General features: G+C 35.8%; 1 protein-coding gene across 1 annotated transcript in view; it reads left to right on the top strand.

Moving 5' to 3' along the window:
* The window catches only part of LOC150102372 (uncharacterized), a 211795-nt gene that overhangs the window by 153150 nt on the left and 40330 nt on the right, over window positions 1-18315 (top strand). The window contains exon 9 of the mRNA XM_090399565.1: window positions 14478-14567. Within this exon, the coding sequence (XP_090255691.1) occupies window positions 14478-14567 (90 nt within the window). The remainder of the gene's footprint in view (window positions 1-14477; window positions 14568-18315) is intronic.

Genomic DNA, 18315 nt, shown 5'->3' with positions numbered 1-18315 from the left:
AAAGATTTTATGATGATATATTTTTGAGATGGATGGTAAGCTGATGTATTATGAATATAATGACCTGAAAAAGTTATTAAAGTCATCTCTGAACATTTGGCAAAAATTCTGAAAACATATCAACTCATTGCTAACTGTAAACCCATCAACCAAATTCACAACTTGCTGTCTTCTCCAAAAGGCAAATTCTCACTAGTGATGCTACCCAGCATATACAAAGTATCATATATCTTGTCTTCCTATGGACAAACAGGAAGATCTATAAATAAACATATCTCTGAACATCAAGACCACATCCGTTTTATCAAACCTTGCACAACATGGAATCGAAACCACATTAACCACAGGATCCAATGGCAAAACATTAAGCTACTATATAAATCCATATATAAGCATGAACATTTATATAAAGAAAGTGCTGAAGCCTTACTTCATAGACCTAATCTTAATTGGAATGACTGTCTCACTATTCCATAACTTTGGGAAATTGTTATTCTCAGTTGTATTAAATAATTTATCTGTATATTTTAATAATTTAACGAGGTTTTCATTTCAGCCCATTAGATTTAATCCATGAACATCCGACTATATACGTAGAGGGATTCCAATTTAAATATATACACACTACTGTTTTTTTTTAATTCAATTCCTATTGTTGTTGGATAATTGTACTGATGATGTCTTATGATACATAAGATGAAATATTTACATAATAAAAAAGTTATTTACTGTGGCATATGTGTTATTGTATAGTTAAATGTATTCTGTGGATTTGGAGTTCAACTGTGATGAGGTTGTTGTTGTTGCTGTCGTTGCTGTGAAATGAAATATAATGAAATATAAATTCATGACAATTGATTCCAGGTAATGACTTTTGAATTTCATTGTCTGAATTCACTTAACAAGCAAGTCTAAATCTAGTCATTCTATGAGGTGTGTGTGTGCACGCGCACGCCTTTCATTGAGAAGTTAATGGAGTATTCAGTATTATGGAAAGTATTTGGGTTTGTTGAAAGTGTGTGATTTAGTAGGATGTTTTGGATTCTTCAAATGGTATTGTGTATAGTTTTGTGTGTGTGTGTGTGTGGGGGGGGGATTAGCTTTTCCAGAGAAAGTACTGAGCGAACAGTTTTATTTTGAGTTGGTGATATTTGAAAGCACTGTAAAACTGGTTGTGTTAATGGCTTTGTTTATGTGTGAAATAACATCCTTATGCAGCCTTTCACAGGACAAAGCTTGACCAGAGTGTTTAGAGAGGCATCTGTCAGCAGTGCAGTAGAGAAGAATAGGAAAGAAGAGGTAAGAGAAAAAAGTAAGGATATTAATGAGTGAAAAGGCAGAATAAGGAGAATGTTATATGGTGATTTGATGATCAGGGGTGTGCTTGATGAGTACATATTAAATCATGCTTTCATGTTGTGAAGATTACAAGATATTAGTTAACATCGTTAAATTTCAAAAATGAAAAGTAAAAAGTTAATAATTTGGTTGGAACAAATGAAAAGGTGAAAAGTATAAAATGGGAAAAGATATGAAAGAATTACTGGAAGAAGTGAAAAAAAAAAAAATGAAAAAGTAAAGTTTGTAAATCTCTTGTAAGGTATGATAGGTATGAATTGAGAACTATGATTTCAAATCAGTCAATGTGTACGCGTGGATAGGCTTATGTGTTCGTCAGATATGTTGTAATAGGTTTCATGATATAAAAAGAACACAGATGGTTAAGAAAATAACTATTTATTAACTTAAAAGCTAATATTTCGCTGGTATTATATCCAGCATCTTCAGAGCACACAACACAAAGTTTGTTACAAGGGCACGACAACCACAATCCGGTGTAACATGGGGACAGTATAAGTGATTGCAGTGTGCAACACAAGACTAAAGTCCTAATATGGCGCCATCTAGGTTAAAAAAAAAAATTCAAAGTTTTGAAATAGTAGTCCATATAAAATTTGAAAAAATGAAATGATAAAAAATAAAAGTAATAAATATTAATTTGGTCTTAGGATGACTGTCTCCCAAATCTTTGGTAGATTTATACAGCCATACTTGTTAAGGTTTGGAGTATGTTTCAAGGCTTCTGTTGATTCCAGGAACAACCTCTCTGACTTGTAGAAGCTTCTGTACATTACTTTTGTTTCTTTCCAATTGATCCTGTGTGCAGGGGTATCCAAAGCATGGTCTGCCAGCCCGACTTACCATAGCGAAAGTGTCGGATATATTTTTTGTGTTCACTGAGGCGGATGTCCACATTTCTTCCTGTCTGTCCGTAGTAGGCTTGATGGCAAGAACAGGGCACGTCATAGACACCTGGATGTGATAAAGGAGTGCATTTGTCCTTAGGTGAACGGATGAGAGTTGCTAATTTTATATAAGGTTTAAATACTGTGCGTAATTGGTGTTTGTTAAGCACCCTAGATATCTTTTCAGATGTGCCTTTAATGTATGGGATGGTGATGGTTTTGTTGTAGTCTTCTGTGGTAGATAGAGGGGATTTATTGGGTAGCATTTAGTATGTTATCTATTTTATCAAAAAATATATCCGACACTTTCGCTATGGTAAGTCGGGTCTGGCAGACCATGCTTTGGATACCCCTGCACACAGAATCAATTGGAAAGAAACAAAAGTAATGCACAGAAGCTTCTACAAGTCAGAGAGGTTGTTTCTGGAATCAACAGAAGCCTTGAAACATACTCCAAACCTTAACAAGTATGGCTGTATAAATCTACCAAAGATTTGGGAGACAGTCATCCTAAGACCAAATTAATATTTATTACTTTTATTTTTTATCATTTGGACTACTATTTCAAAACTTTGAATTTTTTTTTATTTTTTTTTTAACCTAGATAGCGCCATATTAGGACTTTAGTCTTGTGTTGCACGCTGCAATCACTTATACTGTCCCCACTGTTACACCGGATTGTGGTTGTCTTGCCCTTGTAACAAACTTTGTGTTGTGTGCTCTGAAGATGCTGGATATAATACCAGCGAAATATTAGCTTTTAAGTTAATAAATAGTTATTTTCTTAACCATCTGTGTTCAGTCAATGTGTGTGTGTGTATATGTTGTGTTGGAGGAATGGTGTAAAGTGAAAAGGCAGAGTAAAGAGAATGTGAAATAACATCTTTATGCAGCCTTTCACAGGACAAAGCTTGACCAGAGTGAATTTAATGTACAAAATGACTTGTATATACTTGATGGGATGCATTTTTATGATTTGGAGTTATGCATCTGGAAAAAGTTTTGTTCGAAATGAAAGAATGAATATTCAAATTTAGGGAAACTAAAGTTATTAAGGAGTATGTAGGTGTGCATACTCCCCTAGAGGTAATGGGGAGCCTGTACATATGAGAGTGAGAAAGATTTACTCTTTACCTAGACTAAAGAGGATAAGTTATGTGAGGGTAAAATGTATGAGTAGCATCATTAAGTAAGTGCTGCAAAAAAAAGAAGAAAATGTTATGGAGGATGCATAAGGATGATATATATTTGACTAGCAAGGTGAAATCAGAAAAAAGAGAGAAAACCAGGCCAAAGCGAATGCTATAGAGCTCTTTCACTATGTGATGAGCAAATGGAAGAACAATAATGAAATGATAACTTTAATGAATGATTATGGTAAGAAGAGGGTGACAGAAGCAGAAGAAATAGTTGAAGTACTGAGTGATCACTTTGCAGTTATGTATCATTCAGTTAGAGATAATACAGTGATCAATGTGATAAGGATTGAGACAGGAATAAAGGTAAATGAACTGGAGGTGTTTTGATATTAAGAAATCGTACTACTGTGGAGTTGGATGAGATATTAGTATGTGTTATAGGAAAGTGCAAGAGGAATGGTAGTGCCTCTAACCAGACTTCAATTTTAAATCAACACTGGCAGAATAGCAAGGGAGTGGAAAGTGAACAAAATAGTTCCATTGCTGAGATAGAAAACTATAGACCAGTTAATATATCAGGATCAGTAGTTATGGTTGGAAAAGTTGGTTAAGGACAGAATTCAGATAGGTGAATAGGAATATAATACTCCATGAATGACAACATGATTTTGTGAAGAGGAGGTCTTGTCTTAGTAATTTACTCACTTGGTGTGTAAACTAAGTTTGAGTTGAATAAAGGAAATGACTACTACACCATGATACTGTTGGACCTTGTAAAGGCATTACATAGATTGGAGCAAATTGAATGGACATCATCATGCCCATTCCTATTTGCTCCAACTGGATAAGAGAACCATGAATAAGAGACTAGCTTATGGACAGCTGTCAGATAGTAGTATGTTGTGGAGTTGAAAGAAAGAAAAAGAGATTGATAGAGAAGGCAGATGAACAGTGGCATGCTACAGAGCTCTCTGCTTGTGCTGCTGCTATTCAGTTTGTATGTTATTCCAACAATGATATTCGCAAAATATGAATATCATTGATGTACAAACTGACAGCAGCAACTGTGTGTGTGTGTGTGTGTGTGTGTGTGTGTGTGTGTGTGTGTGTGTGTGTGTGTGTGTGTGTTTTATATAAATATAAGTTGAGTAGTTTTGCAAGATGAGACTCAATAAAGGTCCTTTGACCAAACAGTTTGCTAACGCTAAACTACGGAGAGCAATTTTGAACTTCAATAACTTGGTTAATAAAGGTGATTTAGAGAGATCTTGCAAGATGATCTAAGTAGACCAGCAGTTTGGAAAAAGGACCTTTATTGAAGTTTTACCTCAATAGAGGTCTCATCTAATGAAACTCAATATATATATATGTGTGTGTGTGTGTGTTATATAAAATATATATGGAAAATACAGGAATACCTTGTATAGCGCGGTTAATTGGTTCCAAGAAGCGTCCGTGCTATGCAAAACCATGTTGTTCGAGGTCTATTTATAAAGGTTTTCAATTTAATTTGTTTATTACAAAAGTGTTTAAAAATGAAAAAAAAAAAAAGTTTTATTTTTATTAACTAAATAACAAATAAAATCTTTTTAAACTGATATAAAAGTTGTAGAAAACAAAACAAATGTTGCTTCAATTTTAGCATACAGTAATTTACTTTTTACTAAAGTAGTCTTTTAGTGTTCGTTGTACTAGATCTCTGTAGCATTTGATGGCATTATGAGACTTTGACTCACTTTGATGCTTCTTTCCAAATTCGGGTCGGCATTTATGAGAAAGTCGGAAGCTTCGTCGATTTTTCTCACAAAAGTTGAAAGGTCAGCAAAGGAAAATTCTTCAACCATGACATCAGTGGGGTCATCTTCGTCTTCTTCTGCTTCATAGGCTCGTTGTTGTTCCAACTCCAAAAGGGTTTCATCATCCAGATCATTTGAATGAGAATCAATACATTCGTTCACATTGTTACAATCTAAACTTGTAAAATCAAGATCTTTGCCCATCTGCACAATTTCTGTTGAGATTTCCTCTTTTTGTGTTGCAAAAGCCAACAAAGTTCTTTGAACAATGCGGTAAGATATTATGCCATGCGGGTCTCATGTTGCTTTGAGTCACCTCTTGCCAAGATTCATAAATATTTTGAATGGCATCTTTTATGTTAAATTTCTTCCAAAATTCATTCAAAGTCCAAGAATCTTCTTCTGCTGCAGCTTTAATAGCTTGAGCAAAACTTCGTCTTAAATTGTAAGCCTTGAAAGTGGAGATAACGCCTTGATCCATCGGCTGCAGAATTGATGTTGTGTTTGGAGGGAAAAAATGAATCTTGACATTTTCATCTAAGTCAGTCAATAGAGTTGGATGGCCTGGCACATTGTCTAATATAAGCAAAATTTTGAAAGGAATATCATTCTTTTTGCAATAGCTTTTAACTTCAGGTCAAAAACAAGTTTTAAACCAGTCCTCGAAAATTGAATGAGTCACCCACGCTTTTTTATTCGAACGCCAATGAACAGGTGAATTGTTCTTTGTAAAGCCCTTAAGAGCTCTTATGTTTTCTGCTCTGTACACTAGCAGTGGCTTCAATTTTAAATCACCTGATGCATTACCTCCTAGTAAAAGTGTCAATTGGTCTTTTGACACTTTATACCCAGCTTGTGTTTTTTCCTTCTCTGCTAGAAGTGTGCGCGATGGCATTCTTTTCCAGAACAAGCCAGTCTCGCCAGCGTTAAAAATTTGATCATCTGTGTAGCCTTCCTTCTCAATAAGCTCCTTCAATTTCATTGGGAAATAATTCTGCAGTTTTAGTGTCAGCACTTTCGCTTTCACCTTGGATTCTTACGTTATGGAGTCCCATATGCTTTTTGAAATTGTAGAACCACCCGCGACTTGCTATAAACTTTTCACTGGTTGTACCTCCTTCATTTTCGCTTTCATTTTCTTTTATTTTGTCATATAGACTTGTTGCTTTTGCCTGAATTATCATTTGACTCAAAGGAATCTTTTTTCTGATTACAATCTTCAATCCAGATCATTAGAAGGCATTCCATATTTTCCATTGTAGGAGATCGATTTCTCATGATCACTTTTGACATATAAGAAGCAGTGCTCATTCCATGTTGTTTAAGCTTTTCTTTGCTCTGAATAATTGTTCGTACAGATGACTCATTCATTGAATTCTCACGTGCTATTTTTGCAAACGAAGCGCCATTCTCGTGACATCTTAAAATTTCAAGTTTCTTCTCTAATGTCAACCACTTGCATTTTTTTGTTACTCCAACAGTGTCTTCTTTTTTTTTTGTCTCTTTTTACTCATACTTAATTAATAAAAAAATATTAAATACTAATATTAACGTAAATAATAAAATGCCGCGGGGAAAGAAAGTGTCTACGTGAGAACCAATGGAATAACTACAGCATAAACGTTGCTCTCGACTGTCACTTGCGGTGCCCGGGAGTAGCCGGTCAGTGTTAACAATGTTAGTGTAATAATAAAAACCGCGTTAGACTAAAACCCACGTTGTTCAAAACCGCGCTATACAAGGTATTCCTGTATATGACTTTAGTATTAATTCAACCTTGGTATCTTCTTGGATCTGGTTTCCATTGATGAACTTTAATAAAGGTTGAAACCCATCTCAATTGTGCAATATTGCAAAACACACATTTGGAAAGAAGCGTGTTTTATGGAATACTAAGGCAATTGATGTGACGTCAACAGCTTAATTTACACAGTACTCAAATTGAAGGATTTTGGTTTTGTACAGTTGAAAATATTGTTCCAAATTTTTGTTTTACATATGATTTTTGTTTAACATGGTTTAAGAATTACAAAACAAAAAAGTGTGTGTGTGTGCTGTATTAAAAAGTTTTGCAGGTACCCTGTATCTATTATGGGTTTTCCATTTAATCGTAGATTAGCTAGTAGGTATATCATGGCTTTTGTTATTTGACTCTTAGGTACATTGAATTATCAACTGTCTGACATGTACATGTCATTTAGGAACTTATTTCCTCATTTTCTATACAAATGTTATTCTTGATGTACGCAATTTTCATTTACATGGTACTGTTATGAACCAATCTACCATGTAAATCGAGGGTTTGGTGTATATTTAAAATATACAACTTCTGCATTAATTCAATCTTGGTATCTTCTTGGGTCTTTTTCTTGCTGATGAGACCTCAATAAAAGAATTGGTCTTTTTAATACAGCACATTCCTCCCCTTAATGCTATGCATTAAGGAGGGGGATGTATCCCCAAATATACATGTCTGAAAGGAAGCATTCTTTGCATTATTATTATGCAAGCATCCATGCCCACGGCGGGATTCAAACCCGCAGCCTTTTGGCTAGAGAGCGGATACGCTAACCACTCGGCCAACCAGGCTGGCAATTATGGGATACTGTGGCAATTAATGTGAAGTAAACAGCCTCCATACACTCTAATAGTATTTTCTCCTGAAGATGCAAATGGTTTGGTCTCCAGAACAAGGATTCCAGTTTGTCTCACCCTCCTCTTTCCATGCAGTGTGAATGATACTCTTCAAGGTCATGTCAAATATACTTAGAGACCCATAACATCAGTTAAAATGGTAGTGCTGCAGGCAGGCGACTAGTTAGCACATGGTAATCACATGGTTAGCACAGTAATGAGTCAGGAGTATTCCAGTCAACTGGTGCATAATCCTATTGCCAACTCATGCCTGGAGAAGGAGAAAAAGTAGTGGTATGTGAAGGGGTAGGGGAGCATTGTTTAGGCCATGTCACCACATGGAGACTGGTTTCTCTCTGTATGGATGTCATGTCCATCCTCTCTCACTGCATTCTCCCACTATATATCCTTCCATCTAATCATGATTAAACTTATGAAACTTCTTACAGTGACACTGCAACAAAAGAAAATCTCTCTCAAAAACTAATCCCCCCCCCAAAAAAAGTCTCATCACAACTGATCCAGCAAAAATACCACATCACAACTAATTGCAGCATACAAACCAAACCAGAATCTCATAACCAAAAGCTCACTTTCACATCCACTTTATTAACACCTGTAGAATTAATGCAAACATAAATGATGTGCAGCTACATCTACTACTGTTCACCTCCAGTGCCCTAACTGCATATTTCATAATTCTTTTTGCCACAAGGGTGACACCACCTGTACCTTTGTGAGATCTGACACAGCTTGCCAGCGAATGGCTAATTTAGAATCCCCTACTTTTGACCTCCTCTGGCTCAGGTTTCCATGCCCTGTTTAGTAGCATTCGTTTGGCATTTACTGGTCTCCAAAAACACTGATAACCACTCAGACTTCTTCACATTTCTTTTCATGAAACTCGACCATCTGCAATCCCAACTGACTCGAATTTGCAAACACCACTGACCAAGCTAGGTGAGAAGCAGAAGTTTTTAATATAAGTAATCACCTGACACAAATCATGTCAGGCTATTACTTGTATCAAAATCCACAATCCTAATCGACTCCACTTTTCCAATACCACTGACCAGGCTAGGTGAGAAGCAGAAGTTTTTGATATAAGTAATGACCTGACACAAATTGTACATCTACCTACTCGAATTCCTGAGAACTCTCTTCACTCTCCAAATACTCTGGATCTGTTTTTGAACAGCCTCTCTATTCAGATACACTATAGAAGATACAGCTGGATAAAACAAACTACGAGGGTGGTCTGAAAAGTTCTCGACCATAGATAGCAACATTATCGGCAAGATTTTTTTTTCTAAGTTGGTATATCTGTCATAAGCATCCATGTGAAATTGCAAGTCATTCTATTAAGTGGTTTGTTTTATACAGCAGTCTGAAGCAAAAGTGTTGTCTGTATCCCTTGAAATGAATAAAATTGTGTATCGTGCAGTTATAAAATTCTTTGTAAAAGAAGGTTTAACGCCAAAAGAAATTTATTCAAAGTTTATAAAAGTGTATGGGCACTTTTCTCCTTCATTTTCGATAATTAAGAAATTGGCTGCCGAGTTAAAACATGGCCATTAGCCTTGAAGATGATCCACGTGACGGGTGCCCAAAAAGTGTAACAACACCAGAAATCGTTGATCAAGTGCACGAAGTGGTATTGGATTACTGGCGAGTCAGAGTGTGTGAAATTGCTGAGACTATAGGCACCTCAAAAGAATGTGTAGGATATATTTTGCATGAAGAATTCCAAATGAAAAAGCTTTGCGCAAGATAGGTACTGTGCTTGCTCACAGCAGATCAAAAATGCACTCGCATGAAAATCTGAACAGTGCTTGGAGTGTTTGAACAAGAATAAAACTGATTTTGTGCATCAGTTTAACTATGGATGAGACTTGGATTCACCATTACACACCAGAATCCAAACAGCAGTCAAATTAGTGAACAGAAGCTGGTTGTTTGGCGCCAAAGAGGATAAAGTCGGTTCCATCAGCAGGAAAGTTCATGGCATCGGTGTTTTCGGATGCCAAAGGCATTTTGTTTATTAATTATCTTGAAAAGGGTAAAACAATAACCAGGGAATATTATTCCAATCTTTTAACCAGAGTACAAAAAAAAAAATTTGTGAGAAAAGGCCCGGTTTGCAGAAGAAAAAAACCATCTTTCATTAGGACAATGCACCTGCCTGCAAAAGTGTTTTGGCAATTGGAAAATTGAGGTATCTGCACTATGAATTGTTGGACCATCCACCCTATTTCCAGATTTGGCTCGTTCTGACTTCTGTCTCTTCCCAAAACTAAAACTCTTCCTCGCTGGTGAGCATTTTTTTTTTTTTTCAAATCAAGAGGTGATTGCAGCTGTAGTGGGGTATTTTGCAGATCTTACTGAGAACCACTACAGGGATGGGATAATGGTGCTGGAGCATCACTAGAATAAATGTATTAGTCTTAAGGGAGATTATGTTGAAAAAGAAAAATAATTTTGAAATTATAAATTCGTTTTTTCATTGTTAGCGCAGGAACTTTTCAGACCACCCTCGTACTTAATAGAATGACTTGCAATTTGACATGAATTGGATGCTTATGACAGATGTACCAACTTTGAAAAAAAAAAAAAGAAAAAAAAAAGCTTGCTGATAATGTTGCCATCTATGGTCGAGATCGAGAACTTATCAGACCACCCTTGTTGCTATTAAATATTTTTTTTTATGTATTAACCAGTTCTTTATATGCAAAAAAATATAAATAGATTAATGATCTGGCACTGTAGAACATATCTATAATGTATAATATTTTTTAGAGATTAATTCTCCTATCCTGAAAGATGAGAATTATTATTATTTTTGCCTTTCCTTACATAAAGTAATGGAATGCTACATTGAAATTTTAATCTACATAGAAAACAGTACAATCTTTGAATGTTTCTTAATTCTGTTGAGGTACAGGTAATGTAATCAAGATTGATGTGGTGAATTCTAAGGAAATCTTGGTTTCTACAAAGGTCATACATACTTACGTGAGGGTAAGGGGCCTACATTTGACATTTTGCTAGATTTTATGTTAGATTATTAAGTGTTTGTTTGGGGTGCTTAAGGGTCAAAGCTGTATAACTGAGAGGAGACCTCCACATAGCCTTTAAAGGAATGTGGAGAACTGACCAGGGTTTCTGACCTAATGTCCAATCCTCTCCTTCTCGTGGTGCACCCTGTTCGGTATCTACCTGGATATTGAACGAATGAGGATGGGCTGGCAATTTGGGATTTAGCTGACCAAATTGTATTCTTATTAGTTAAACTAAAATACAAAATGAAAATTTCATGCCAGATGGGGTGCAGCCTTTTTAAACAAGGCCCCCGTTGTTTTTGACAGGGAACCGGAGCAAACAGCGAAAAGTCAGCTACTGAACAAATCTGAAACACCCCAACTCAACATCACCAGAGTTAAAGATCGGTACTATCAACATAAGAAGCTTGAATGGCAAAAAAATGGAACTAGCTGAGGAATTAGATAAGTATCAGATCGACATAATAGGGGTGACTGAAACAAAAAAGACAAAAACTGGTGATATCTTTCTGAGCAATAAATATAAAATGTTCTATTCAGGCAATAACAATCAAGGAAAAGAAGGAGTAGCCATTGTATTCAACACAAAATACAAGACTAATCTTCTTGAATGGCAGGCAGTCTCAAGTAGAGTGATGTGGACAAATATCAGAATGGGGACCTGAACAGTGAGACTTATTTGTGCCTATGGTCCCACAGAAGGTTCCATTAAGGTAGAAGTGGAGGAATTTTTTGAGGCTTTAGAGAAAGCAACTGACAATGAAAAAGGAAAAGTTGGTCCTTGTTGGGGATCTAAATAGCAGAGTGGGAAATGATCATCAGACATACAAAAATATTTTGGGAAAATTTGGAGAAAAGAGCAAAGCTAATAATAATGGCAAATACCTGTTGGATTTCTGCTCAGGACATGGACTGGTTATTACTAATACCATGTTCCAACATAAAAATGTGCACAAATTCACATGGAGAGAAGAGGCTAGGAATAAGAAAAGTCTCATTGACTATGTTATTGTTGATAATGATGTTTTCTCCCTGCTGCAGAACACCAGAGTGTACAGAGGATTTGAAATTGGAAGTGATCACCATTTAGTTTTGAGCAGGATAAATTTAATTTCATATTGAAAAGAATAACATGTAAGAAAGTTTTAAAGCAAATGAAAGTTGAGCAGCTCTCAGTTGTGAACTGTAGACTAAAATACACAAAGATTATTGATGAAAAAATGAAAGCATTTGAGAACAGGAACCAAACCTTGGAGATTCAGTGGCAAGCCTTGAAGAAAACATCTCTCTAGCTGATTGATTCAGGCAGAGAGGCAAGTGGTGGGGTTGTCTACAAGAATAGAAAAATCAGAACTCCATGGTGGACACAGGAGGTTAAAGAGGCAGTAAAGGAAAAGAAAAAGCATATCAAAAGTTCCTGGCAAATAAGGCAGCTTGTGTTCTTAGAGAATACAGAGTGCAAAATATTCTGGAGGTTGTTGAAGAAGCTTAGAAATGGAGAAAAGAGTGCTGTAAAAGGAGTTAGAGATGATAAAGGTGACATAAAAATGGTAGAAAAAGATATCCTTGAAATATGGAGTAATTACTTCGAAAAATTGCTAGATGAAACAAGCAGTGATAGCACAGTGGTAAAAAATGCTCAACAGGCATACAGTCAGAAACATATACATACTTGAAGTAGAAAAGGCCATCAAAGGGTTGAAATGTGGAAAGGCAGCAGGAGTAGATGATATTCGCCCAGAATTGCTGAAGTATGGTGGTATAAAAGTCTTACAGTTGCTGCACTGCATAGTTCAGAAGGCCTGGGCAGAGGGACGAATTCCCAATGAATGGAGTAGAGCTCTCATACTACCCATATATAAAATGGGAAATACAACTGAATGTGAGAATTTCAGAGGTATTTCCGTACTGAGTGTTCCTGGTAAGATTTATGTAAGTATACTTGAGAAATGGTTGAGAAGAATTGTGGTAGAAAAGCTTGGGGAAGAACAAGCTGGATTCAGGGCATATAGAGGCTGTCAGGATCAGATCTTCACTTTACAACAAATAGTTGAGAAAGCATGGGAATATAACAAAGATCTGTATTTAAGTTTTGTAGATATGGAAAAGGCATATGACAAGGTGCCAAGAGAGAAGCTATTGAATACACTACAATTATATGGTGTCAATGGGGCATTATATCAAGCAATACTTAGTCTTTATTTGAGTTGTAAGTCAGCAGTTAGAATTGAAGGAAGTACAGGAAGATGGTTTAATGTTAAATCTGATGTGAGACAAGGATGTACATTATCCCCTCTGTTATTCGTTATCTATATGGATTACATTATGAAGGAAAGTGGTATATTAAAAATGATATCGAAATTGGAGATGTTATTATCAGCTCTTCGCTTTATGCGTATGATGTTTTACTTCTAAATAAATCTGCTACAAGTTTGCAAGATTCCCTGACTAAATTGAATAACTGTTGTAATAGATATGATATGAAGGTCAGCAATAAAAAGCCCAAGACAATGAAAATAGGGAGAATCGTTGAAAATGCCAACTCTGTTGTGAACTGAGAATCTGTGGAACAAGTAAAACATTTCAGCTACTTAGGCAAGATTTTTAGTGAAGATGGTAAATATTAAATTTTTAGTGAAATTAAATATGGAAATAGACAACAGAATTAACAAAGATGGTATGGTAGGAAGTCAATTGAATAAATTCAAATGGAATAAAAGAGAAATTAGTTGGAACACTAAATTAGCTGTATACAAGACAGTGTTCAAACCAGTTTTAACTTATGGATCTGAGAGCTGGGTCAGAAGTAAAACACTTGACCAAAGACTAGAGACCGCAGATATGAGATTCCTGAGAAAGATTAGAGGCGTGAACAGATGGCATCAATGGCAATATCATATTAAAAACGAGAATATTAGGAAATAACTTGACATTGTCAGCATCCAGGAATGCATTAGCAGAGCTAATCTCAGGTGGTATAGTCACTTAAGCAGAATGGGTGAGGAAAGATTAGCAAAACAAGTGTTCTCTGCCAGGTTGGCAGGAAAACGACCCAGAGGAAGACCAAGATATAGCTGGATTGATACGCTACAATGTGCCTTAGACGATAGAAATATAAGATCTGATAATGTTGGAGTCTTGACAAGTAACAGACTGATTTGGAGGAAAATTATAGATAAGAAGTTAGTAATGATGTAAATTTTTCATATAGTACTATCATATCCTGTACACAGTAGGAATTTGATGATGATGATATTAAGTATTGGCCCTACCTTCTAGATACTGTTAGTGTAAGTATTTCTACAAACCAGAATAACTAACGAAAGCAAGCAATGTCTTAATTGTATGTTTTATAAATATTGAAACTGTTTATATTATTTCATAATTAAATATTTACATAATTACTGTATTTTTGAATAAAAGGTTCTTCTAATTAATATAACTGTATTGCCATGTACAGTAACATTTTGTTGTTGTTGTATTTCTCAGTAATGATCCTGAATTTTAATGTGATTAATAATAAGTTAGTGATCATTTGAAAACAGTTCTAAGCAGTGATATTTCGATTTTTTTTTTTTTTGTCAATTTAATAAATTATTTTAGGTTAAGTGCATGGAAGAAGAATTAAAGCAGTGGCAAGAATCCAGTAACATGTGGCAAGCTGATACAAAGCAGTGGGAATCTAATTTATTGGTAAGAGGGGAAAAAAATGTTTTGGCTTTTGTATACCTTTCAAAATATCCTTCATATTATTATTAGTACACCCTCCAGTGAATCAGCAGACTCATCATGGGAGGTTCATTCAAGTGACAACATATTTGTTATACTGTATCTTAAAATCCTTAACACCTCTTGCATTAACAAAATATTCTGGTAATGCATTCCATTCACTCACAATTTTCCATGTAAAAAAATCCACTCCTCGCATCCCTCTTCACCACACTCTTATACAACTTCCAGGGATGGCCTCTGGTTCTTCCCCTTACTGACTTAAATGTCTCTATCATATCCTCTCTTTTCCTTCTATCTGCCAAACTCTGCAATCCACATTCCTTCAACCTCTATCCATAGCAAACATTCCAGATTCCTGATATTATCTTAATCATTCATCTCTGGACCCTCTCTGATGTTTCCACATCACAACGAAAACCAGGTGACCAAATCTGAGCACAATAGTCCAAGTATGGTCCGATGAGTACTTTATACAGTGATGCAACCACCCCCTTATTCCTACATGTTAGTATACTTCTTATCATAGTAGCACTATGATGTGCAATCTTTGCAACACTTGCAATATGTCCTCTGAACTTCAGTGTACTGTAGCCATCATTCCCAGATCTCAAATCTCAGCCATTTCCTACAGTACAGCACTGTCAATATAGTATACACAGGGCCAGTTCTACCAACGGTGCAAGACGTGCATTTGCACGGGGCGGCAAGTTTTTGGGGATGCAAAATTGGCATAAACTATACGAAAAATAAGGGGGAAAGGGCAGCAAAATATGCTACTGCATGGGGTGGCAAATTTCCTAAGGGTGTTCTGAGTACACAGCCTTATATTTCTGCACTTCAAAATGCAACACCTTATGCTTATTAATATTAAAACTACAATCAGGGTCTTCACCAGATTAGATCACGTCCTGAGGCAAACAATTAAATATCGCCTCTGATGAATTATAAAACAAAAATATAAGAAAATCTCCAATTGCAATTTTGTTTTTATTACAAGAGAAACATTAAGCCAAAATGATTACATAATAATATTAATTAAATGTTTGCTTTATGGGGATATCGCACAATAAAACTGTTTATAAGTCTAAATTTAAATTATAAACTATGTCTGCTGCTATCAATATAGTTGCTAGACCAACCAATCTTTCTTGGGTCATTGCTGTTTGCAAATAATTTTTAATCAGTTTAAGTTTGGAAAAACTTCTTTCTGCACTTGATATGCTAACAGGAATCGTTAACGCGACGGCACCTACCTCAATATGGCTGAATGAGCGCCTTATTAAGCTGCACCATGAGGCAGGCTGCCTCTATGCTATATCCTGTTGATAGTACTGACTACAATCCCCATTCCTTTGTCTAATTCAAAAGTCTATTCAAATCTTCCTAAAGGTAATTGACTTCAGCAGTGCTACTTATAATTCTTCCCAACTTTGCATCATTAGCAAAGAACTGAAGATTCCCAGTCGGTCCACATTATATATCATTAATAAGCAAGTTAAACAGTATGGCCACAGGGTTCTGTTCTTGAATTCTGTTCTTGGTTGCCCTCTTTTTTTGAGACACTGCTCCATTATACACAACTTGTTGATATTGTTCAGAGAACCAGTCATCAATCCATCTAACCAGTATACTATCCATTCCCATGCTCTGCAACTTGTATACCAACTTATATCACTGCATGTGATTCTCCCTTATCCTAACACACTCGTTTCCTTATCATAAATAAAATGGTAAATTGCTAAAACAAGCCCTATCCTTTACAGGTTCATGCTGATCATCATAAAGAATACCATTTCCATCAACCTAATCTTGTATTCTGTTCCTAACCAATCCTGCCAATGCCTTTACCACAATTAAGTTATACAGACAGGATAATTGGAAACCTGTCCTAGAACCATGCATATGGAGTGGTACTATTTTGTCTTCTTTCCACTCCTTAGGAACCTTATTCACTCCAAGACTTTCATTAAATAACCATGTCAAGAGAATAGCTAACTGTTGTCACATTTCTTAAAAATATGTGGTGATATGTGATCCATTTCCACCCTGTTATGAAGAAAGAAGGAAAGTAGGAGGACTGTTTCACTTTTATTGAACAAAACTTTGTTAGTGATCTGTTAAATATTTTGATTCTTTAATTTTCATTTTAAAATACATTCTTGAAGAACATCAGCATGCTCTTAATACATGGCATATTTTCTTCAAATCTTATGTTATCATGCTGACTGGAGGAGTATCATTTGGTTAAATGCTCTGCTACTGTCACCAGGAAACTGAAGTAAACAGTGAAATACCACCTCTTAGAAGAACCTTGTATTCAATAGAGTTGAAGATAGCCTAAAATGTTCATTATTAGCATAAGAGGTATCAATGAAAAGAGGTGGATTTAAAGTGTTGTCTATTAGTTTTGTTCCACAAAAAAAAAAAAAAAAATATATATATATATATATATATATATATATAACAGGGGTGCTTAAGGGTCAAAGCTGTATAACTGAGAGGAGACCTCCACATAGCCTTTAAAGGAATGCGGAGAACCGACCAGGGCTTCTGACCTAATGTCCAATCCTCACCTTCTCGTGGTGCACCCTGTTGGGTATCTACTTTGATACTGAACGAACGAGGATGGGCTGGCAATTTGGGATTTAGCCGACCAAATTGTATTCTTATTGGTTAAACCAAAATAAAAAATGATGGTACAACATGACAAAATTTCATGCCGGCTGGGGCGTTGCCCGGTTAAACAAGGCCCCCGTTGTTTTCGCCAGGGAACCAGGGCGAACAGCGAAAAGTCAGCTACTGGAACAAATCTGAAAACAAACCCCAACTCAACATCACCAGAGTTAAAGATCGGTACTATCAACGTAAGAAGCCTGAATGGCAAAGAAATGGAGCTAGCTGAGGAATTAGATAAGTACCAGATCGACATAATAGGGGTGACTGAAACAAAAAAGACCAAAACTGGTGAGATCTTTCTGAGCAATAAATACAAAATGTTATATTCAGGCAATAACAATCAAGGAAAAGAAGGAGTAGCCATAGTATTCAACACAAAATACGAGGCTAATCATCTTGAATGGCAGTCAGTCTCAAGTAGAGTAATGTGGGCAAATATGAGAATGGGGAACTGGACAATGAGACTTATTTGTGCCTATGGTCCCACAGAAGGTTCTACTAAGGTAGAAGTGGAGGAATTTTTTGAGGCTTTAGAAAAAGCAACTGACACAATGAAAAAGGAAAAGTTGGTCCTTGTTGGGGATCTAAATAGTAGAGTAGGAAATGATTGTGAGACATACAAAAATATTTTGGGAAAATTTGGAGAAAAGAGCAAAGCTAATAATAATGGCAAATATCTGTTGGATTTCTGCTCAGGACATGGACTGGTTATTACTAACACCATGTTCCAACATAAAAATGTGCACAAATTCACATGGAGAGAAGAGGCTAGGAATAAGAAAAGTCTCATTGACTATGTTATTGTTGATAGTGATGTTTTCTCCCTGGTGCAGGACACCAGAGTGTACAGAGGATTTGAAATTGGAAGTGATCACTATTTAGTCTTGAGCAGGATAAAATTGAATTTCATATTGAAAAGAATAACATGTAAGAAAGTTTTAAAGCGAATAAAAGTTGAGCAGCTCTCAGATGTAAACTGTAGACTAAAATACAGAAATATTATTGAAAAGAAAATGAAAGAGTTTGAGAACAG

This window comes from Typopeltis vanoorti, chromosome 10 (genome assembly GCF_054136105.1).
Source record: "Typopeltis vanoorti isolate ZY-2024b chromosome 10, IOZ_Tvanoo_1.0, whole genome shotgun sequence".
NCBI lineage: Eukaryota > Metazoa > Arthropoda > Arachnida > Uropygi > Thelyphonidae > Typopeltis > Typopeltis vanoorti.
Note: the sequence above shows the minus strand (reverse complement) of the source record. Positions and strands in the feature narration are given on the sequence as shown.